The 25,346-nt window shown below is 37.7% G+C and overlaps 3 protein-coding genes across 8 annotated transcripts in view; 1 reads left to right on the top strand and 2 right to left on the bottom strand.

Moving 5' to 3' along the window:
* LOC139961837 (uncharacterized) overlaps positions 1-25,346 on the bottom strand; it is a 249,171-nt gene that overhangs the window by 92,018 nt on the left and 131,807 nt on the right. The gene's annotated exons all lie outside the window — the stretch shown is intronic.
* The window catches only part of LOC139961848 (uncharacterized), a 62,954-nt gene that overhangs the window by 1,861 nt on the left and 35,747 nt on the right, over positions 1-25,346 (top strand). The window contains exons 3-6 of the mRNA XM_071961425.1: positions 589-767; positions 1,979-2,038; positions 5,525-5,594; positions 23,748-23,993. Coding sequence (XP_071817526.1) covers positions 600-767; positions 1,979-2,038; positions 5,525-5,594; positions 23,748-23,993 — 544 coding nt within the window. The 5' untranslated portion in view covers positions 589-599. The remainder of the gene's footprint in view (positions 1-588; positions 768-1,978; positions 2,039-5,524; positions 5,595-23,747; positions 23,994-25,346) is intronic.
* Positions 10,768-14,906, bottom strand: LOC139961258 (uncharacterized). Its single transcript, XM_071960344.1, has 2 exons — positions 14,055-14,906; positions 10,768-13,019 (listed from the first exon to the last, which is right to left on the bottom strand). The coding sequence occupies exon 2, from the start codon at positions 12,961-12,963 to the stop codon at positions 10,768-10,770; it is 2,196 nt and encodes a 731-aa protein (XP_071816445.1). The 5' UTR covers positions 12,964-13,019; positions 14,055-14,906.

The following is a 25,346-nucleotide window of genomic DNA, read 5'->3' as shown; positions in this document are numbered from 1 at the left end:
ATATTTACAAATATTGGAAAGAAATAAAAAAGTGAATTTTAACATTGTTACAAGAATGGCACAGGCCCAACTAGGATACAAACGCTTTTCTCTTAACCAACAAGTTTGGCAGAAAACAAATCATTCAGTTCATTTAGAACCTGACCATCTTTTAACATCGATGGTAGTCAGTTCACTTTACGATATGTAGCTTTTCGATCTTCGATACAAAATTTTATTTTAGTTTACACTGTATTTGATGTAATGGTAAAATACAAATCATATAGACATGCCTGAGACTGCTAGTGTTCAGCTTGTACTTGTAGTACACTGTAGACTGCATCAGAAGTATAATGAGAGGGTATATCAAAGTATTAGTTTAGTGAATCCAAAGTTTCAGTAAATCATTTTAAACACTATCCATGAGATGATCGGATACAAATACTAGCTTAGATAGCAAGTCTTCTCATTTCGATAAGTGTTCAGAGAAGTATGAGGCAGGCATTCCAGTTTGGAGACTGCCATTTAATGTCCCCTTGATATATGTATTAATATACTTTCTTAATTGTTTTACCTAAATGTTTTTGATTTATAAATTGATATCTGCAGATGGTTTACTCATGATTGCAAAGCCACCCGGGATGTCAGTTAACACAGGAAGAACGGACGCTGTCTCAGTCACTGAAGTCGTACCTCAACTGGCGGAGGCTTGCAATCTACCTTTTCTGGAGATAGTCAAAGCACCAGAGAAGTCATGTTCTTTGTCTAATAGTCCATGCCACAAGTTTGTATGTATTTGCGTTTCCCAGTCATCAAACTGACGAAAAGTGCTGCAGGCTTTAGATTATTTTTGTAAGTAGCACTTGCAGAGACTTTCTCACTCTCGGTGTTTCCCACCATCTGCAGAGGAAGATGTGTTCAGCACACTTTGACACAAACATGTATTATAGACAGTATAGTCTACGCAGAGGCCCTCTAAAGATAAAGTCTCCCTAACTTTGATATATGCCTAAACTCATTAGCCACAATTGTCCTGTTGTTCTAATGTGCATACTCAATTGTTTATCTTCAGCAGTGATTTACTCCATAGGTGCAGCAGAAAAAGGTCATGTTACAAAAGAGTACACTGACACACTGAGGAGGTGAGGGGGGTGGGGAGGGGTGGTTCTGTTTGTATTTTGTTCTGTATTCTAACTGTAAAGTTCTGTATTTTTTCAGGGAGTGTCACTGCCAGACAAGCCCTATCATAGGTTTTTTAGTACACTTCCTTCCACAAGTTTTGTTTCTTATCTCCTGCTATGTTACATGTCATACTTATGTTGTGATACAACAAAATAAATGGAATGAAATATGGCTCAAGTCAAGCTGGACAATGATCTGAACCTCTCAGAATCGATCAGTGAAACAACATTTATTATTTTCTTGGTCTTTACCAACTGAACTGTACCAGAAGAACACATACTAGTGAAACACATAGGAAGGATGGTGTATTTCTTGGCTAATTTGAAGTCAGAGCTTTTTTTCCGACCACTACAGTCTACAGCTAGTATGTAATCTCATAAGCTTTGTAAGTGATAGCATGCTTAATATGGGGCCAGTGAGTACAGATCTTTAAGATACAATTTGTAAATTGATTGTAAATTCTGTGATGATGGGAGATGTATGCATCTTACATCTCAATTGATTCACAGCCCAATTTTCATGCAAAACTGTAAGGTTTTGTGTGATGTTATTATGCACACAAGTTAATGCAAATTTCCCAAATTAAAAAACAACATTGGAGTAGTTATTAGTTGTTAAGATTCCTTTATGTTATGTTCTATCTGGTAATGTTCAACAGTAATTCTAGAGAAGTTACCAAAGTGCCGTTAAGTACCTGACCCTACCCTCCCCCCTGCCCTCCCCATACTCCTTCATATCTCTACTTACATGAATTTTGTAAAGTGCATTGAATATCATTTATATTCAAATCAAATGAGGTGTATTTGTTTCTCTTTAGCAGTCAGAAAATGAGGAAGAACCTACAGAAAATGATGTCAGAGATAACTCTGTAGTACCCGTAAGTTTTTGTTTCACTTGTTTCCATTCTGTTGTGTCGGAAAAAATTGTTTTATAAGTCTTGTTAGGTAAGTAGCAGACATTATGGAAAGAGTCTCACAAAGAACACCAGCTGTCTTTAGCTCTGAAGAGTTAAAGACTGTATTTCTTTGGAGGTGTGAGTGTGTGTGAGAGGGGGGGGGGGGGGCTGGGGGGGAGAGCATGGGATTGGCTGGTAATTAGTTTGTGCATGGCTGAGTGCTTGATTATCTTGCTGGCTCACCAGTCAAAAGTTGACTGACTGTTGGTTTAAGTTCATTGGTTTGAAAACAAATCTATTTCATATAAAATACAGTTTTTTTTTTGTATTTAGTATTGGACTATTTAAAATACTCTTTTATTATACTTAATTCAAATCTAAAATGTTTTTAATGCAACCCCATTTAAAAATAGAAATTAAATAAAAGGATAAATCTTGGACTACATAAATGTGTTAAAGACTATATCTCTTTACAATTGCAAAGCAAATAAAGCAAATTGAAATGCAGTCACTTTTGTATGTGTCAATTGAGCTAGTAGGATAGTGCACTTTTTTTCTTTTATCTCTACCCTTACACCCTTCTCCATACCTTGGTATGCAGTGAACCAATGCAAAATCAAATTGAGAGCTGCTTCCTTTATTGATTGTCTAATTTTGATACTGCAATGCTCAATGTGTAGAGGTTAACATAGACCCCATTTATCCATATTTGCAATTGGGGGAATCATTGGAGGCTATGAAGTATAATACGTCCAGCCGGCTTTCACCTGGAAGCTAAAAGTAGACTTTATTTTATATTTTTCACTGTTGATACTCTGCATTCCCCACCCCCTTGTTTGGCTTAGCTACTAGGTATATCCCTGCCCTACTTTTTTTTTCTACCTAACTGATTAATTTTATGATAGTATTCTAAAGACCTCTCTAATACCTTGCCTTTATATCTCATAATGATACCCCACTGCATAATATCTTTGTCACGTTTCTTGGTTTCGATGATAGTCGTAACCTTTGCATTCATGATGGCGTGTGTGTGTGCGTGTCTGTGTGTGACGCCCAGCTTGTAAGCACGATATCTCAGGAAGGGAAGGTCAGACCAAATTCATATATGATGTGTAGAAGTACCACATTGAGTACAAGAAGCCTATTGTTTTTGGTGGAAGGCAAAGGGCATTTGGGGTTACCAGGGGTCAATTTGTGGAAACCTTGGAAACATGATGTTTCAGGAAGGAAAGCTTGGGAGGACCTCATATTTAGTGTGTAGTAGAACCACATTGAGTAAAAGAAGCCTATTGTTTTTGGTGAGTGTCAAAGGTCATTTGGGTCATAAGGGGTCAAATTTATGAAAACCTTGTAAACATGATATCTCAAGATGGGAAGCATGGGCAGACTTCATATTTTAATGTGTAGGAGTACCACATTGGGTACAAAATGCTAATTGCCCCACCGTACCATTTTCTCTACATGACTTGTACAATCAAATGACTTTGCAAATTAGGTATTAGTGCTGGTTATGTATTTCACGTTGTATATGTAGCCCCATTCCAAAACTTCACCTTTCTGTTCAGAACATCTCTACCCTGACCCCTCCTCCACCCCTGACATAGAATCAATGCAGACTTTCATTGATATCTGCCTCCCTTATTGATTGCCTTATCTTGTTAGATCTGATAGAAGTCAATGTGTAGAGGTTGCATCTAGACCCCATTTAACCATATTTGCAATGCTCCCACTTCTTCAAATGGGAATCTTTGCGGGAGGGGGCCGGCCTGCTAAACAAACCTACTGGAAGCTAACAGTATACTTATTGGCGGTCGTGATGTTGCTTCAAACCTTTTCCACCCCCCTTCCATATATCTATGCCCTCCTTTTTTTTTCTGCCTGACCATTAAATTAATGTCAAAGGTGGTATTCCTATATACTTCACTAATACATTTGCCTTTATGTACTAAACTTACCCCAACCCACAATATTTACGTCCCCTTTTCTCTTTGATCTCTACCCTCACCCCTTCTCCACCCCTGGTATGCATAACCAAAGTAAACTCACATTGAGGGCTGCCTCTTTTATTGACTGCCTGATTTTGTTACTACAACACTCAATGTGTAGAGGTTAAAGGTGTATAGGGCCCAAACTATAGGATGCTATAATTGCTATAAGATTTCAAACTGCACTTTCCTGGAGGCATTTAATCTCTAAATTTTCCCATAATTAATTCTAAATTAGCAAACAAGATGGCTGAATGTCCCAGTGAGGTTAATTACCTCCAGGGTGGTAATATGAAGAGTATAAGAAATTTGACCATGTGCAGTTGACAATATTTGATAATCTTGCATATTTGTGTTCAATACAGAATAACTTTAAGAGACCATTTTTACCCTATTTGCAATGGGGAATATCATTGGTACTGTACAAGGCTGTGAAACATATATCCGTTGTCTTTTGTCATGAAACTATAAGGAGGGTGGGGGCGGGGGGTGGGGGTTGTTGCGGGTGTTGCAGTCGCCTTGATCTCCATATCTCTGGCTAGCCTGTACTTTGAGGTTAAAGGTAGCAGTACTAGATATTTCATTAATGTACTATTATAACCCACATTAAAGAACCTTCCCATTTACTGTTCATTCCTACATATAACCTTACACAACTTCTGGTATGTAGTGAAGCAATGCCAAATCACATTGAGAGATAACTCCTTTATTTATTTTGTAATTTTTTTACTTTCACACCAAGTGTATACCTTGGAACTTATGTGTTATAACCTTTATTGGTTTATTAGACATGCCATTGAAGGGTTGGGGGGGGGAATGGTGATGGCAGAGGGGCTATAAAGTTGTATCCTTTGGCTTCCAATTTGCAGCTTGGGTGAGGTGGTATTTGTCCCACCAAATTCCTCTGGCTATAAGGATTCGACCTCTTCACCCCCCCACCCCCCTCTACTGATACTTATATCCTAGCGATGTAAGATGCATTGAATACCATATCACTTGAGGATCAATATTTTCCACAATTATATATTTCACTTTATTACCTGCAGCCTGTTTGCCAAGTACAACTGATTCTCTAATGTTTATAGTACAAAATCAAACTGTGAAATCCAGAACTTGCTCAATTTGAAGTATATAAAAGTTATGGTCCTTAAAGGCCTTCTGGAGACAGTTTAAGTGAAGGTAGACATCGCTAAAAAAGTTTTTATTGATCATTTCTCTGTACAAACAAAATTGCAATAACTCTCTGCATAGTAAGCAAATATCCAGACATGTCACACAATAGAAACATGCTGATATAACAGCTAATCATATATGGTGTAAAATAGTTTTTGAATAATCTGTCATTTGATTTTAAGATGTTGACTATAGGACTTTTGAACTCATATACTATTTTAATTGTACATTAATTTCATCTCATTCAGCTAGTTATGTTCAACCTTCCTGATCTTCCAAAGTTATGAGGTGTTGGATATTTGTTTCACAGATACACGCACAAACTGACTGCAACAACAAGCCAGAAGGAAAATATTCAGTCTCTAAATCAGATGAGGATGGTGAGCTTGACTGTTTCTCCACAGGATTGTCCTTAGGGCTCACTAAATGTAGTATCTTGTAAAATTCCGGCTAACTGCACTCTGCTTGCTTTTATATCATATTTATGTTACTGTACATTAAACCACATATAAAAAAAAGTGTGGTATGACTAGAACAGAACAAATGTTGAAGTTATAATCTTATTGGTCATACTGCTGTATTGGCCCCAAGTATCACATGCTACTGCAAAAAAAGTTTCCTACAATTATGTAATCCACCTGCTTGGTTGTTAAATGACCTCATTTTAACAGTTATCCTGCACTGCCTGGTACATGTTTTTCCTTTGAATGAAAGTCTTTGTGTAGACACTGTCTGTTAAACTTACGTCGACATATAATGACTAATTACCCCTCAGTTTAATTCATTTATTTGTTTTATCACCAACTGTGTACAATGGGTGTTCACACGGAGAACCTAACAGTGTCAAAAGGCTGTGCAGGCTACTTCATATTGACCAAGGTAATTTTAATGAAGGTGGCAGGTTGATTACATAATTGTAAAACTTTCCTAGCTAATGTATGCTATGATTGGTCACAATACAGCAGATTTTGCAATGTAGCATTTACACATATTGAAGGCACAAACTTCTCTTACTTTTTGGTAGGAAAAAAAAAACACTAAAACAATAAACTTGGAAACAATAATTAAGGTTATTTAGGGACCAATTTTAACTCAAGGCTGGAGGGTTCAGTTGAGATTCAAGGCCAAAGTCTGAAAACCTCAAGTAACAGTGGGTACATTGTTTTGATAATTAACTCTTTATCTTTACACATTGATCAATTTATAAGAAGAATTTCACTCAAAAATTTGTCTGAACTCATCCTTCCATATACAAATTTATTCAGACTATAGTGCAGCATTTACATATAAACATGTCAGATATGAGGCAGATGAAGAGCATGAGAAATTCATCCTCATCACAGTAAGCTGGTCTACCATTAATACTCATTTACATAATGACATGCACACAATCTGTAGACGTACATGAAACTTCACTTGCATGTTATGTCTCAAACAAGAGTTGAAGTTCGGTTAAACTGTGATTCTGCAGCATATTGACTGAAGAAAAGCTTACTTTGCTTTTGGAGATGTCAAGAAGTAAAAGCATAGTCAACCAGGAAGCTCAAAGCCCATAGTTTTCATGTTGATGCAGATTGATTAATTCAGATTGATTAATTAAGATTGATTGCCATCATTGTTTTGGTCAGCCAGAGTAAAATTTTGAAACAGAGCTTAATGTAGTAAAACAGAAATTACATTTTTTTCTTCCCATTAAAATGTAGATATCCTGTATTATTCATTCACTTCATCGTTACGTATCACTATTACACAACATTGCTAATCTTTCACTCACGTGTAATATTGGTTTACTTGCAATGTGAAATCAAGTGGTGAAAACACACACATTGAACATGCCTGGACTAACTTAACTGTAAAACTTCTTATCCCTTAAAACAGTCTGAACTACAACATGGCTAATGTAGATGTATAAAACAACCATTAATTTAACTAGTAATCATATACACCACAGGAAAATTTACACCAGAAACTGACGATAGAAGCATGGAACTGGGAACACTTCCTGAAAGTTGTGATAGTGTCTTCATCTAAATTTATTGAAATCTATATTTATTTTTAATTAAAGAAGTTATCAGGATCTATATCGCTAATGATTAGCTCTGTGTAGAGTGAATGTAATTGGGCAGTGTGTGGTGACAATGAGTGTTACCAATGCTTTTGCAACCCTGGTTTAAGTGCTATTTGTCATTTCTTTTACTTGTAATTTACAGCTTATAAACCTCCTCAGTAAAGACAAGGACGTCCACAGAAATTCTGCCCATTCTGTTCAAAGACCTTGGCTGGATCTCAGCTTACTTGAAAAAGAAATCAAAAACCATTCCACTGCTGTTTAAAACACTGTTTATTTCTGTCACTTTACCACCATTGATTCATTAATGTGAAATGTTATCTCTAATCAGTACAAACTTTCATGTTTAATAAATGCAATATTGACAGTTTTTCATTAAAATTTACTTTGTTCAATACACAATATTTACACCACACATTTGTCTTAGAGAGCTCACATTGGGAGCTGCCTACTTTATCGATTACATAATTTTGTTTCTTTTACACCAGATATAGACTTTAAAAACAATGAATGCCATATCTGATAACACTAAATATATGTAGAGGTTAACATACACCCCATTTTGGGGAAGGGGGGGGGAGGTTGGATGGGGCTGTGAATTATTTCCCTTTGTTTTTTTGTGCAACTAAGATAAGGGGGATGTGCTGCCCTTCCTTTCGTCTATGGGTGACCTGCACATTAACTTCAAAGTCAGTATTCCAGGATATCTCACAAATAACCTTGCCTATCTATAGTGTTACACCACTGGAAAACATTTTACCCTCATATGTTGGGGGCCCACCCTTACCCCTCCTCTCTCCTAGCATGCAGTGATCCAATGCAAAAACATATTGGGAGCTTCCTCCCTTAATAATTGTGTTTATATTATAAAGACCAGCTTAAAACATAAATGCCATATCTACAAATGCTAAATGTATGGATAGGTTAACATACACTCCATGTTGGGGGGCTGTGAATTATTTCCCTATATTTTTGCATGCAGCTAAGGGATGGGATGTCCTACCCTACCTTTTGTCTATTGGTTAACTGTACAGTACATTGCATCAAAGTGAGTATTCCAGGAAATTTCACTACAATAGCTTTTGCCTACATATACACTCCAATATATTTTCCCCTTTGTGCCCCCCCCCCCCACTATACCCTCCTCCACCCTTGGCATGCAGTGGACCAATGCAAATCACATTGGTAGCAGCTTCCATTATTGATTGCATAATTTTGTTAATGTTCTACAAACATTTGTAATCCGTTCTTTGCTCCTTAATCTGCTTCCTGTGTAGTCATGTTTTTTTTGGTTCTAATTCCATCCATGCAACTTACATATATCTAGCGTTATACTTTTAATCGAGTAAATTTAATTTAACAGCAGTACTAAACTTGTGGATTGGTTAGCGACTGAACTTTATCTTAATATAGGCACTTGTCTCAATAAAGATGTGGAAATACGACATGCTTACAGTGAAATCATTAAACATAACATTGCAATACAAATGGAACCTAATTGACTGACCACAGCTATTAACGCTATGAAGTGTATCACCGTGGTAATCACCTGACCTAAAATGTTATGGTCAGTACAATAAACCATAAACAACCAGAACTCCATAAATAAAAGTTTATGCGACAGGGTATGAAAACCTGCTAGATATATCTGCCCCTCGCACTTAACTTTTACCAGAACATGAATGTTTCATGTTCAAACGTTTAATGTATCCAGATGAATAAAATACAAGAAGGACAACAGATCGCCGGCGAAAATTGCCAAATTGGAGCAAATAACCATGTTAGTTCGAAACGTATCACTTCTACATGATAGTTTGCAAACTCATCTTTGTGGTAGTGTTATGGTTTTATAAAATGTTCCCAACTGCTGTCTCCTAAATATTCTTACCCCCCTCCTCCTCCCCACCCCAGCCCTTGAGCGTATGCCTGTTAGTTGCTTTGTCCCATCTTGAATGAACACAGTGGAGTGTTAGCTCAGTGGTTAACACCGGTGCCTTTCAATCATAAGGTCCCCGGTTCGAGTCACTCCCAGATTAATGTATGTCGTCCAGTTACAGAGTTGTTGACAATTGACAATTCATAATCATGGACGTTAAATATGAAAGTGAGAGACTGACTTCCGTCAGCTTGCGGCTTTGATAAGCCAATAAGGCTTCTTCGCGAGTTCCTGCTTGCAGGAGGATCTAATATACATACATACATACATACACCCATACATACATACATACATACACCCATACATACATACATACATACATACATACATACATACAACACTCTGTATTACGGGATTTATAATTTCAGCAGTCTTTTAACGTTTCAAGTAAGGCTATTTTTACTGCCTCATGTGATCCGTTTGAATGAATGAGCGACGCAGTGGAGTGCGTAACTGATTAGAAAAGTGGGAAGGGACAAGACATCTACTCCTCTTTCTAAAGTGGGGTGGGGGTGGGGGCGTGGAACTTTGTTCCACCCCTCCTTTGATTATGACACTGCATATACACTAGAGCTTCCATTTGTTACATAATGTCACATAGACAGTGATTACATAAGAAGCATGTTAGCTATCTGACCCTATCTTTAATATTCTTTTATTTAGAACGGAAGCTTAAAAGTGCCATCTTTGCCCCAATAAGTCAACATTTTTCAGTAAATTGTAAAGATAACAAGATAGTAATTATCAAAAGTCAGAAAAATGTTGGATTGCGCAGTTGCTTTAACTGAGAAATTGAACATTTTTCTGCAAAATGTTCAATTGTTCACTTCATTCAAACTGAGCAATTGAACATTTTGCAGAAAAATGTTCAATTGACAACTTATGAAATCTCGTCAATTCAACAAATTTCCGCAAAATATTAAATTGTTCACTTCATTCCAACTGAGCGATTTCCTGCAAAATATTCAATTGACAACTTATTATATCTCGTCAGTTCAACATTTTTCTGCAAAATGTTCAATTGTTCACTAATTTCCAAGTGAGTAAGTGAACAATTTTCTCCAAAATGTTGCTCAGTTTGAACTTATATATATATCATATGTCATTAGAGGATATTTTAAATGGAGGCACATTATAAAGAAAGAGTTGAAATCCAGAAATTATCTGTAATGATACATACCACATTGTATCACAAAGCCAATATACCCGAGGAATAATACACCAACCTTGTCTAGAAATTGTGCTAGGCTGTAGTAAAAGCATTTATTCATGTAACAAATGAGCATACTGATATTGATGTAAATTTATCCTTATATAGGAAGACAGTCTTTGTGATGGATATATTAAGATACAGAGATAAACTCCCTAGGAACTAGTTATTTGCCAATTATAATTGCACTAACAATAACTCTAAGAAATTAGGATTGTAATATTTTCATATGTGTGTAAAACCCCAGAAAAACAAATACAGCAACGATAACAACCAAATCTGTGTATCGTAATTAACTCGCGATACCATTTTGTTTTAATATGTAATTTCTATAAAGCGCTATACAGGTACTAGTCCGTATATATACATCTTCCGCGACCTAACGGTGGCTATCAAGAGTTTCTCCTCACCATCTACTATGGATGTGGTCATGCACTCTGCATGGTCATCAACTGACATTGTTGTTAGTAATTGCCGGCCATCTTGACTGTATTGTGTTAGCACAGTGTTCAGCTGTCTATCATCTTCCCATAACATGTAGATGAACCCTCCCATGCCTATGCACACACGGTAAGGTTTTAAGTTAACTCCACTTAGATTTGGTTTGGTGAATTTATACACCACCTTACTCCCTGATGTCACCATGGTTACTGCATATGAGGTCCTACCCACATAGTCACAGATCAGCAGATTACCATCGTGGACAGTGATATCTTGTGATTCCCTGATTTCATCAGGTAGTACTATGGTGTGACTGTAATTCAGCTGATAATCAAATACATAAACTTCTCTTCTGTCAGTTCCAACAAGGATTTGATTCTTGGCAGGATTCGTGGTAACAGAACACACAAACCTATCATCTGGCCATGTCTTAACCATGTCACTGATGTTCTTCTTTTGGTAAGAAGAGTCAGAAATATTATAAATACCGATTTCATCCGGTTTGCAAACTGTAATGACATTGAACCCTGACAAATTACAACAGAAACGTTCTGCCCAAAGCCGAAATCTCTTATTTCTAGTTAAAACATTCTGATTTAATATTTCTCCTTTCATGTTAATGACAGTGATGTGTGATTCCTTTTCTGATACAATACCAGTCATAACGATATCACCATTGCTTCTACTTGTCATACCAATGATCAGGTATCTTTTAAATTTGATTCTCGGAACATCAACAACAGACTCTGCGCTTTCTGTAATGACAACTTTATCAGATATAACTTTTGTTATATCACTGATGACAAAATCAGATAAAGATTCTAACTCTGGATATTCTTGTTTCATTTCTTCGAGCATAGGTTCACAGGCTGCTCTTATGTCGGGGACACACTGTGCGTCTGTCCAATCGTCATTACATGCAAGAATGCTAGAAGACGTTGCTGATAAGTTTTCGAATCGTTTAATAAGTTGCTTACATTTATTTAGTAATTCTTCACATTCGTTTCTGTTTTGACTTGTAAGAAGATCTTTAGCTGTTGTCAAGGTCTTGAAATTACTATCTAACTCCCCAAGTTTTTTAAAGAATTCACCCTCAGTTTCCTTACAATTGTCCATTAATTCTTGCAATTCCTGGTCATATTTTACATCGGTACTTTTCATATTTTCTTGATGTTTCATTATCAATCGGTTCATTTCCTCTTCATGTTTAACAGTTATTTCATGTTTTTCACATCCTCTTCTATTTTCTATGTCAGCAGCTCCTTTTTCACGTTCATGGTTACATTCGGCAAGTTTATCCTTTATTCTCTTTGCCTGTTCCTCGTGTTGAATTGTCAACAACTCAGTCTTTTTTGTAACATTTTCATTCAATTTTACCAGCGTCATTTGAACCTTCTCGGGTAACTCGTATAGTTTAGTCTTGTGCTTGCTTAGTTCAGCAAGGTTCCGATTCAATAATTTCTTTTCTTTCTGGGCTAAGTCATTCACATCTATGAGATCGTGACCTTTGTGCTTACCGTGAGTGCAAACTAAACAAACCGGCTCATTTTGGCATGTACCACAGCACAATTTGGCTGGTTCTTTGATATGAAAATGGCACCTGGGATCTTCCGTCATTGCAGCTATTTCTTCCATGGTGAGGTTCTTAGCTGCCATATTTTCCAATTTCAGAGTGCTTGGTTGGTGATCAGTAAACATTCTATTTCTGATATGAACCCTGTAACATTCTTCGCATAAAAAAGCTCTACATTTAAAGCAGTAGGCGGAACATATCACATCCTTTGAACAGCTCACACACTGCTTCAAATCTTTCTTTTCCAATGATTTACGCAATTCTATGAACTCGAGCATACTCTTCATATGAAAATCAGTCTTAAAGCCGTCCAATCCATCCTCTGGTATACAGCATCGCTGTTTACAAAGTGGACATTCAATTGTCCCATCATGGCTGGCTTGAATAACTGTTCTCAAGCAATCGTTACAGTATCGATGAAGACATGGTAACTGTTTCGGCTCATTAAATTGATCCAAACAAACAGAGCACATGAAGAAGTTTTCTGTCAGGTCTTCTATGAAAGGGTTCCAGGTAGCCATGTTGATGAAAGTTGTTAACTCTCACTTGAAAAAACTGTGCTTATTTACGTCACAATCTGTGAAAGAGTTCAGGAAAAGAAAGAGAAGTGTTTAACAAATTATTATTTATCCCTGTATTTCAAAAAATATGAATGCATAACCCATTCCAACTGCTGTGGAAACAGAAGTGCTAAAACATTTCTGACCCGTGTTTAACCCGTCCTTCATCTCCAAACTTGTGGAGACGGTTGTGTATGCACCACTTGAGCGACACTAGCATACCAATGTCCTTCACGAACAGTTTGGACTTCAGGATGTTGCATTGAGAGTAGTTGAGTCAATATCTGTCCAACCGATTTCAAACACTTTGCATTAGTATCGATCGAGCTTCAGAACTAGTACCTCTAGAGTTTGGCGTTCCACATGGATCTGTGCTTTGGCTCGAGTTATTCACTATGTACACAATCGTACATAGTGACAACTTGAACGACCATTTCTACTGATACGGATGACACACAAATTTACCTTCATTGCAGCCTGTTAATTAATATCTCTGCTAGTAGATGTGTTTTGGAGAATATTGAATATTGCTTCGTTGCTATTAAATAGTAGATGACAAGCAAAACACTTAAACTGAATGGTTGCAAGATTGAAGTAATCATAATCTGAAATATTTTTGTGATGTAAAGTTGAGGGTAGAACATCACCTTTTTATAGGTGCAATCCGGTTGTAGTTCTACACGAAGGGAGTAGCAGTAGTAACTGCCAAAGGTTAATATTCTGTTTTAATGTATACAAGTTCTCACTCAATTTAATCAGGCTTTAAGTTTAACCTGATTAAGTTGACTTATCATTGTACCAACATACAACTGACTTACATAGCCCAGCTGTTAGTATTAAGAGCTCTTATACTCTATACAATGCATTGACCCTAGTACATACCACATGAGAAATTCTCAATTTTTTTATTTTATTGCTTTAATACTTGCATAACTACATGAAACTAAAGGCCTAACATGATTTTAAAAATCTCATTGTTATCCTTGAGCAGTGTATCTCAGCAGCTATATATAGATAATATATAGAACGGCTGATTCTACAACTAATCTTACCGATTATGATGTTCTTTTCCTCGTGATCTCTAAAAACACCAACCTTCTTTATAATCTGATCAGTTGATGCCGTTTTTCCTGGCAAGGTATAACGGCATATAGTCTATTGTATAAGTGAATAGATATACAGTAACAGAAAGTGGCAAATCACCAATGCCTTATTTCCCCAGATACTTCGAGAAACTAATTAAACACATGTAACTCCCCTGTTGGTTTCCTTCGTTCTATGGTACGTTTTGTATTCCTATCAACTGGTTTGTCACGCAATGCACGTCTGTGGATACTTTATAATGATAGACTTTGATTGTGCTAATATTTAGGCAATAGATATACCCTATCATCAATGCACTTCAACGTTCAAAGGTAGCATACGTCTATATTAAAAATAAACAAAAACAAATTTGTTATTGACTTACACATAAAAATAATGTGGTCTCTAATTCTAGATAGAAGTTCTCACTAGCTAAATTACCCATTACTGGATAACTGACAAGTTAGCCATTCATATCACCATCAATTTGCTGTATCATGACAGTGCAGATTTTTTGTTTTGCTATGAGAGCCTGAAGGTTTTTAACTTGTGAACAGACCTCTTCACTCAATTAGTAAACAATTTTCGTACACTGCTCCTGGTAGGCCTAAAGTGGTCTAAACTTGCCTCAATTGTCCCAATTTTTGCACAAATCTACTTCCATTCATGCTCTTTAACATCCAAGCCCCGCAAAAACAGATCCTGATTGATAACATGTCAAAAAGATGTGCTCCTGCTGCCTTATTTTGCACTTTTACTGAGATAGGAAAACAGTCGGCGGATTGATATAGACTCTAATAGGAGTATATGCCACTCAAAAATCATCTTTTGCTCTGTACAGTTCATAGGCGTAGGAGCCTCATTTGATTGGGGGGGGGGGGGGGGGGGCTGTAACGACTTGCCCGAAAAATATAACCAGAATTTTTCGCTCGCTCTGCGCGCGTTCCACATGTTAATGTGCATACCATATAGGCCTAGGCATTTATCGGTTATTACATCACATGCCTATAACATAAAATCATTTTCCGTGTTATTCCTTCCATATTGGTTAGAATAATTGGGGAAGTTGTTACAACAATAATGACATTAATAATAATATAAGTTTAACCATTGAAAAACACATTGCAAATTCTTCTTCTTTCAGTCGGTGTTAGTGGCGGAGCTAGGGGAATTGATCAGGGGGAGAGTCTGTAGGGGCGCTTTCGACACTATCAGAGCCGTATATTTAGACACTATCTAAGCGGAGCGCCACAACAGGTTGGCACGGAGCGTACAGAAATTTTTTGAGTGAAGGTACTCCCTAGATCGCCGGAAATAACCCTTTCCAGGCCTTGCTAATTTGCAGATAAACGAAGAATAAATAGGTGTCGTCGCCTTTTAACAGAAAATTGCACCAACTAAATGTGACAAATGTCAATAGGTATTTGAGAGCGCAATAAAAAAGTCAATAATCGCGAATAAGTTAAAGAGTGGTAAAAAAAGCTGAAAAAGGCACCAGCAGTCCATTCGAGTCTGTCAGGGGGGCATCCGCCCCTCTGACTGTATGGACGCTCCGCCACTCAGCATATTGCCCAAATTTTCACCGAAAAAAATTGAAAACACACTGCAAATTATTATTCTTTCAGTAGCCTAGATGCCCGAAAAAATTCTCAGCATATTGCCGAATTTTTACCCCCCAAAAATTAAAAACACTGAAAATTATTCTTCTTCTAGTAGGTGCCCGAAAAATTCTCAGCACATTGCCCGAATTTTCACCAAAACATTTGGTTGGGGGGGCTGCAGCCCCCAGCCCCCCTCCTCCTACGCCTATGGTGCAGTTAATTATTTATTCAAAATATGGGTCACCAGCAGTGGCGTAGCTAGGATTTTTTGAGTGGGGGGCCATGGGGGGGCTGTTCTTTCTTGTGGGGGGGCCAGGTTACTATCTGAGCGGAGCGCCACCTTGGTTGGCGCGGAGCGTACAGAGAAAATTTGAGATTTCAGCACCCCCCAGATCGCAGGAGATGGCACCTGTGAGGCAAAATAGCAACCAAAAAGATGTGCAACTTTGGTGACAGAAATGCAAATTTTTTTTTTCTCTTTCTTGCTGACTGGCCTTGCCAACTCAGCCAGACTTTTAACTTGAGTGAACTTGACATCAAAGGCGTACGGGACCATTTCAGTTGGGGGGGGCAGTACTTTTTGTGCCCGAAAGTTCCCGTGACACTATCTAAGCGGAGCACCACCATCGGTTGGCGCGTAGCGAACAAGAAAATTTTTGGCACACAATGCCTCTCAGATTGCCGGAAACGGCACTTCTGAGGCCTTGCAAGTTGCATCTAAACATTCTTTATTTTATAATCTCACGTTTTAGAAATTTACAGTTCCCCAAAAATTTGGTAAATTGGAAGAAGAAAAAATGGTAACATCACTTTGAAGGGGAAAAATGGGACAGTATATTTTTTAAGCTGCTATATTTAGTTACCTTATTTATTATTTTAACACAGTACTCAGCTACCCCCAGAAAAACATTGTTCAACGACACGTAGGCGCGATAATGTCGCTGTGTCGGGTGAGACTGCAATTTTTCTCACAAAAAAGTATAAAACATAACAAAGAATATGATAAACATGTACTTCTAGGCTTGTAGACACTCCCCCCCCCACCATCCATGAAAAAGAAAATGTTTCTTTTATACACTCATGTCGGGGATATCCAGGTCAAGGGCGGAGGAAGCACTTTTAATCTGGGGGGGGGGGCACCGACATCAAAGGGCACTTTGCAGAAATTCGATTGGAATGATGCAGCGTTATACTCAGTACCCTTTATAACTCTAATTGTATTATCTTATTTGTGTATACACATCACTCCATCAACGTCCCCCCCCCCCCCCCCCCTCAAGGAAAATATGCATACTAGCACTGCAATATCCATTGCGCAAATTGGGAAACAAGGAACAAATTTTCTTTTGAGACAAAATGAGGTGAAATCATGCTAGTTACTAATGTAGGAATCTTCCGAATTAGAGTTTTTTTCTTGTTAATATCTTAACAAATTTTTTCCATTCGAAAATGCTTTGAGTTTGACTCACAGAAATTCGTAAAAAGTCACGGGCTTAGCCAGGATTTGCAAAGTTGTATGCACGGCTATCTGAGCGGAGCGCCGCCATCGGTTGGCGCGGAGCGTACTTTTTAAAAATGTTGGTTTTACAAACCCCTCAGATGGCCGGAAACGGCCCTTCCCGAGTGTTCATTCTGGTTCCCTGGCCTCTTGCTAACTTGAGGCACCTCAATTTTTATGTAGAAAAAAGGCACATTTCTAACCTGAGGAAAAGTGGGGGAGGGGCAGCCTAAGAGGAGAAAAAATATTTTTTCAGGACTTTTGCCCGAATTTCTTGTCCTCTGGAAATTTAGGGGGCAGTCTGCCCCCCCTGCACCCCCCGCCTCGTACGCCTATGGTTGGCATCATTTGTTGTTTCAAGGTGTCAAGGCCTTTCTCCCAACTCAAACCCCTGTGGGCTACCGGTAGGTTTGCAGGAAATGCCCACATCTGGACTTAAATAGCATTAGAGGAAGGGGATGGAAGACTAACACGCATCAATGTTTCGGTAATGGTCCACATTGGTGGCTCGGTGCTAATTAGGCCATTAATTGGGTTTCTTGAGGCAGCTGTCATCAGAATCTGGGTTTTTGTGCCAATCGATGACCGATAACATGTATTGGTAGATATCAATATCGCGCAGCACATGCACAAGGTTCGTGGTGTATGGTCGCAACCGTCGCATCGACCATTGCCATGCCATGCTGTATGACCATTCTCATAATTACTACAGATATTGTATTATTCTTATTCTGCCAGATGCAGACGAGAAAATTGTGTAACTCTATTTCCCAAATTATTGAACAAAAAATATTAGTGAATCCCACTGATGAGGGTTTTTTTTTTTTTTACAATTTTTTTTTTACATTTTTTTTTACCCCATTCCCAGTGGGGGGCCAGTGGGGGGGCCAGCCGATTTCATGGGGGGCCCCGGCCCCCAGGCCCCCCCCCCCCCCCGTAGCTACGCCACTGGTCACCAGCAAGCACATGCTTGCGTGCTATGTACGATAGTTGATATTGTTGTCTTTTCCAAATATTTACATTCCAATTTATATGTCGTCCACAACGACCGCGTACGCGTCCACTGTGCACACTACAGCATATCATTCCTAATGCATGCAGAGAATGTATCGGGCAGACACAAAATATGCTAAAGAGTAACGGCAGGGTGGGAATTTTACGGTACGCCGGTACGCTAGCGTACTGGAATGAAAATATGGCTTACCAAAATAAGAAAATCAAATGGGCGTAGTACTACACACCCTTGTAATGAGCGTACCAAAAATTCTGACCGTAAGTGACTGCATCAGACTGTAGTAGGCTTATCTGCAATCTGCTTCTAAGTTACGGAGGATTAATTTGTCGCGCAGCTAGCAAAACTGACGATATTATGAAACAAACTACGTTCGGCAAAGCCCGGTTTCTAGACTGCCTAACAATGAACAGCGCGCACTATACTGTACGTACATCAGCTTACAAGTTAACTGCAGTGTTTACCCCTACTTAAATATCACGGTAGGCTAATGTACATGTGCTGCGGATTTTCCCAGTTACCTTCCCCCCTGTCTAACACCTGTTTGTTAACATTTTTGGCACGTTTCCAAAAAACTTTTCATGGAGTAAACTATTTTGACTCCACTCTAGAATTAATTAGGTCAGTCAGTAAAGGATCGGTAAAGTTATGCGAAATATTATCTTAGACGTTGAAGAAAATTTATATCCCCGTAACATTAAGGTAAGTAAAACCATGGAGGTAAAAACACACCTCAAGCCAACCGACTCATCCGCATGAACAAAACAATCTGTTCCCCATGATACACGAGGCACAGTCTATACCATACAGACATAGCACGATATCAAGGCCCCAATAGCTACAGTATGGCCATCTTTATCAAAGTAAACCTTGCAATCCCATGTTTTAGGCCACTTGGCATGATTAACTAAATGCTAAATATTGTTTCCATGTCCTTGTAGAAAACGTCAACTTCGCAAAATACAATTAGTTGTGTTTTTCTGGTTACGTGAGATCCGTAACCGACGAAGTGGTTAGGCTATGTACTATACTCTTAACTATGGCAGGATAATTATTTGTCCTTTTATTGTGGAAATTCTAGAAAATACTTTCTTTTTCCCCCGCTTAACAGCAGATGTGGTCGTATGGTTTATTCATAAATGGGTGTACTAGAGCCTTGTTTACATGACATTTGTTGCATTTAGCACGATATGCCAGTTTCGCGTGAATTTTTCGAAAGTATTTTGCTCGATCTTTCGTAAAATTTGAAAGGTGTACCAACTTACTGTTCGTACACAATTGGTAATTTCTCTACTGATTTTCGAGCTGTTTTTCTCTATACAGTTAATGTTGTAAAGGACGGGTTTTTTACGAAGTTCAAAAGTCAGTGAATGAAGTTGATAAACTTTATTTTTTTCAACTTTCTTAACCATGGAATGCTAGAATAATATTTACACATAAAACGTAGAAAGGATAATCGCATTTTTATCCACAGTTATTTCAAATTTCTTTCACAAGAAATTATCGTCATTTGTTCAATACTCCAAAAAAATCGTGTTAAAATTTTTTTATCGCGATAATAAGAATTTTCGATATATCGCCCAACCCTAGTCAGCACTGCACTATGTAGGTCTACTAATGCAAAAGTACACTGTCGGTGCAGCGCAAATGTATGTACGGCATATGGCCGGTTTAAGAAGTTGTTTACATTCGAGATGGGTTGCCCACTTGCTCTTTTGACTTGCTGTGTGTTGTATGCCGTTTTATAACATCAGCCGAAAATAACATCAGCAGCGAAATATTACTGTGCTTCGTGAAATAATTTACTTCGAAATTATTGCAGTTATTCATTTAATTTTTAAATTATTACTGCATATGAAATTCCCAGATTCTGTGAAACGTTCGTTAAAATATTTGTACGAAACTTGCATCATGAATACTGCACTTGGCAGCCATGTGTTTATAGCGTGCTTTCCGCGAACTTTTTAGTGAACATGCTTTGCCGTTCACAAAGGGCAGAGTCCGGCAAACCCCACGTTTCTTTGGAGTGTACTGTGTAGTCCCCATCTTCCTTCAACGTTGATGATGACATCTGTTGGTGATTGGTGACCAGAGCAGACTCTTCTGGAACCATGTGCATCTGCATCACCCTCTATGTGGCTCTGACTGGATACTAGATCACAGGATGTGCTGGTATGGTTGTACTTGCCTTCATTTGATTGGTCGCATATTGTATTATAAACAGCACGACTTGATATTTGTTCATTTTTCAGGTCAATGTGCTGTGCTTACCGATTCATGAATTGTGCTTACTAACTGAGAAATCTTGGTTCATGTTGGTAAGCACATTTCATCAAAAAATGAAAAAATGCGTACCAACTTTTTTTGCCAAATTCCCACCCTGAGTAACGGTCATGTATACCATTCAACATGATGATATTATATCTAACCATTCCTAAGTACGGGTTAACTGAATGGATCTTATCATATCATTTCTACATCAAATGAAATCGGTTTAACAGATTCTAAGTTCGCCTTCTCACGAAGTCCGGTGGAATCTAAAAAAAAAATTAGTGTAGGCCTATGAAACTTTCTTTGAAAGTTTATCCACAGGACATTTGTCATTTCAAATTAATCTGTTAGTAACTTTTCGAACATTAATTTTTAAGTTGGTCATTCGTATAGACTGGTTAGGGAAGTATAATTTGATTGTGATGAAACGTTCGGGATAACGCGGTTAGTTTGCAGCAAAGCAGAGTCAAATTAAATAATATTCACGCATGAAATTGAAAAAAAAGAAGATATTTACAGCTCTTGATATTTTCGCATGCAGTGACTGCAAAGTGATCCGTCACATGAACTATTGTCTGTTGACATTTTGTTCACTCAACCGCGCTCTGTGATCTCTGGGGCAAATCAATATAATTATAAAACTAAAATATAAATTTTATTGGACCCATCATTCCTATTGCATTACTTTATTCGGATATCGTGGTAATTTAACAAGGGATAAACATGAAGGTTGAAATTGCAACGGGTTAAAGACCTTGGAGGAGTTTTATGGGAACTTAAAGAGGTATAATATCACCTCATGACAACAGACATACTTCCAAGATCGTCCTAGAGTTTTCTCATACAGCAGAAGATATGTTTCCATACCGAATAGAAATGCACTACAAATTTAAAAATTTGTACTGATTAAACTGTCATCTTTGAAAGAATTACCGGAAACTCAAAAAATCATTGTGCATTCATAGCACCATCAATTTTCCGAATCATGACCGTGTACATTTTTTGCTATGAGTGCCTAAAGCACTTGTTTTCATCACTTGTAAACAAACCTCTTTACTCAGCAGTAAACAATTGTCCTAAGCTGCTCCCGGAGGCCTAAAGTGGCCAAATTGCCTCAATTGCCCATTTTTTTGCACCACGTGCACTTCCATGCATACTCGCCAACATCCAATCCACAAAACAAAACAAACCCATCCTCATTGATAACATTTGAAAAAAGATGTTCTCCTGCTGCCGCGGCTTTTTGCCACTTTCCTGAGACACAAGAACACTGTGCGGACTGATAAAGACTGTAATAGACGTGTGCCACCTCACAGATCTACGTGCATCGAGTTTAATCTCGAAAGGCGAACAAATGGTCGATTAAAATGTAATTTAAGTTCAAAATATAAGTACAAGATTGACATAAGATAAATGAATCATGGGAGCTGAATCTTCATCTTCTATTCTCGAGTCACTGTATTTTTTTGTCGAATAGGTTATGTTAGTATTATCTAGTTACTTAGTTACTTAGTAACTAGTACGAAATAGTACGTAGCATATGCAGTGCTAGTTACAGTAGAACGATAGGCCTAGGTGGTGTTTTTCAACAAATAAGCAATGCAAAAGGTTACGGTACGGTACTCAGCACACATGTCATGCAGGCAAGCTTAAGTTGGGTTACTGTACTAATACTAGTCTACAGACATTAGGAGGACAAGGTCGGCAAAACTATCTCCTATCATCAGTATCAGCCTAATTAATGTTAGGGTGGAAGCCTATATACAAACTACACAAAGTTTGGCAGAATATTCCACACACAAAGCTCTACGCTGTAGCTGGCTGGCACAAACTAAGTAACCAAATTACCCTTCAAGAATTTCCCTTTTTAAAAAACAGCTCAATTAAAAAAAGAAAGAGAATCTGATTACGTTGTTTGTAATAATATCACAAACAAATTTTAGCTTGAATAAGGACCCATAGTAATAATTATAATGATGAGTTTTGAAAAGGAATGGCCAAAATTGAACCATTCTGATGGGGTATAGCCACAACAACATAATACATTGAACTTACTTTGTTTTTGGTATTTCTCCTTGTATTGAACATCACGATGTAATGATGGGTCATTCTTCAAAAGAAAGGCAAAAATTAGCCGCCCAGATAGTTAACCACAGCAGCGAGATATTATGAACTTTTGTTTAGTTTTGGTATGTCTCTGTGTATTACTAGACTATATGCCATAGCCAACCTCTTTTAAGGGTGTCGCTCCAAAGTTGCAGGGTGTTTTGCAGTTACTCTAAATAGTTTGATAGAAAGCATTTCCTGGACTTCTTCAGTGTCCATTCCATATTGCATTTATTAGCACATTGCAACATTTGTTAGCAATTTTTAGCATTCCATTTATTAACATTCATTTACATATCAGCAACTTGCAATTGATGAAAGAGAGATTACTGTGATAGAATTGTTATTCAGCCAAACTTTACAAGTAACTATAATTGCCAACATTTCCAAAGAGAAGAAAAATAAGCTCTTAATGGTCATTTACAAATATTCAATACGTGAGCTTTTGTTAACATGAACAAGATAGCTAGCCTACCGCAGCTGAGTTTGGTCATCCAGACGGAACATTTGATCATCTCTGTCGACGGTGCAACCATTAAAAAATTGCCCATGTTTAATAGGCCCACATTATATTCTTTTAATTACAAACAAATGACAAATAATAAAAATTATATCATATTTGAGACACCTTTTCAATAATATGGTATTGTGCAATAATTGGGCAATAATATGATGAAGTCCCACTCCCATAGTGGTCATCTTAATTATGGACTTTGAAGGTGACTGCTCTGCTGTACTGTAGGGTGTCCATCTCAAAGATCCAATAAATCTGATGAGATAACTTGTTTAAGCTTCTTTGAAATGTACTCAGAAGTAGCTACCGTACCTTAAAGTCATTTGTGCACTTGTTTTGTGTTGTTGTTGCTTGTACATTATCATCATCATCATCATCATCATCATCATCATCATCATCATCATCATCATCATCATCATCATCATCATCATCATCATCATCATCATCATCATCATCATCATCATCATCATCATCATCATCATCATCATCATCATCATCATCATCATCATCATCATCATCATCATCACCACCATCACCATCACCACCATCACCACCACCACCATCACCACCACCACCACCACCACCACCACCATCATCATCATCATCATTCAGGAACTGCAGTAATCATAGGATGTATTTCATTTTCTTATTTTCCTGTAGACTATCCTGAAATGAGTCTGAGGCTGGGTCAATGCTGCAGCAGATTACTGCGTGTCCAACTGGAGGAATCATGGCAGAAGTCTGAGATTAGATTTGCAAGGAAGATTCACACTGCAAGGTATTCATCAAAGTCAAAACAAGTTCAGCGAGAATCTCTTATCCATGTTGACCAGCCCAACATCAATTCACCTGAGAATAAAGAAGAGTTGTTAAAGATCTTAAAGTCAAACATTTGTTCTCATAAAGGTTTGTAACATCTGTTTCCAAATTTTAAGCCATAGCATGTACCTTCCCTTTACTTTTCGTTTGGTGTTGTTGACAATGTTACTGTACAAAACATTTAAGGTTACACAAATATATATGGAATAAATTTTTTAAACAAATTGGAAATCAATGGCAAAGCAAATATAAACATTGTTAGAAGAACAGCACAGGCCCAACTAGAAAACGGGTGTTACTAAAACGAATGACAATTGCGTTACACATAACGAATGACAATATGTTGTACACACTAAAAAAATGTGTTGACTAAAACAAATGACAATAATGACAGCACAGACATTTGCTTCAACCGGATATCACAGTTCAGACTTCGTGGGTATCTAGCTCTAGTAAAGTACGGACAAGATAAAAACGCACCTTATAGTAAGCGAAATTGTAAGTCTGATTTTAAAAAGTAAATTTAACGTCATTTTTCCGATATTAATTGTTAGAAACTAACAATACTATAATCTTGAAACGGCCTCAGTTATCTTTCTATATAAATCTACAGAGGTAAAAAGCACAGTACTCAAGGGCATTCTCACACAAAAACTTTCCCTGTGGTTTCTATCCGTAAATTACACCAAAACCCTGCAAACACGTGATGCGATTTTCCTCAAATCATTTTTGCGCAGAAAACCAATAATGGCATTTACTCCACTCCGTTAATCATTCTATCTCCACTCAACACTGTCCTTCGTTGTCATTCGTTGTCATTCGCTGTCATTCGCTGTCATTCGCAAATGATAATTTACCCTGTACAAAGTCAATTGTCATTCGGTCATTCGTTTTAGTTTGTCCCTAGAAAACATACACTTTTCTCTTGACTGACAACTTGCAATTATAACATTACACAATAAATACAGAATATAGCAACCCACCTATTGAAAGAGAGTCAGAAAGACCAGAGTCAGAAAACAAATCATGCAGTTAAAAACCACTTGAATTACAATATGTCGTGACTGACATAGAGTGATCCAGTAGAATACAGAGGAAACATGAATATTCAACAGTCATGAGAAATTCAAATTCGCTTCCCCAATCTACTTATGGTACAGAATGATGAGCCGACATACTAATTTAGCAGCTGACCATCCTTTAAAGTCAATCGTAGTCCCTTCACTTTACAGTATGTCTCTTTTTGATCGCGGCACTAATCTCGTCGTGCCCAATATTTTAGTTCTCACAGACTGACATGCTTCTCCGATACCAAATTGAAGAGTTGAAGGTTTAATGCCTAAGTACTTCAGAGGCAAATTTGTTAATGACATGTAAAAGAGGAATTGACAGTCTAAACATTCAGTTCCTACATGTGTGGTAGTTTTTTGAGATTATATA

The sequence above is a fragment of the Apostichopus japonicus genome, chromosome 20 (genome assembly GCF_037975245.1).
Source record: "Apostichopus japonicus isolate 1M-3 chromosome 20, ASM3797524v1, whole genome shotgun sequence".
NCBI lineage: Eukaryota > Metazoa > Echinodermata > Holothuroidea > Aspidochirotida > Stichopodidae > Apostichopus > Apostichopus japonicus.
The sequence above is the reverse complement of the archived record's forward strand: the minus strand, read 5'-3'. Positions and strand labels throughout refer to the sequence as shown.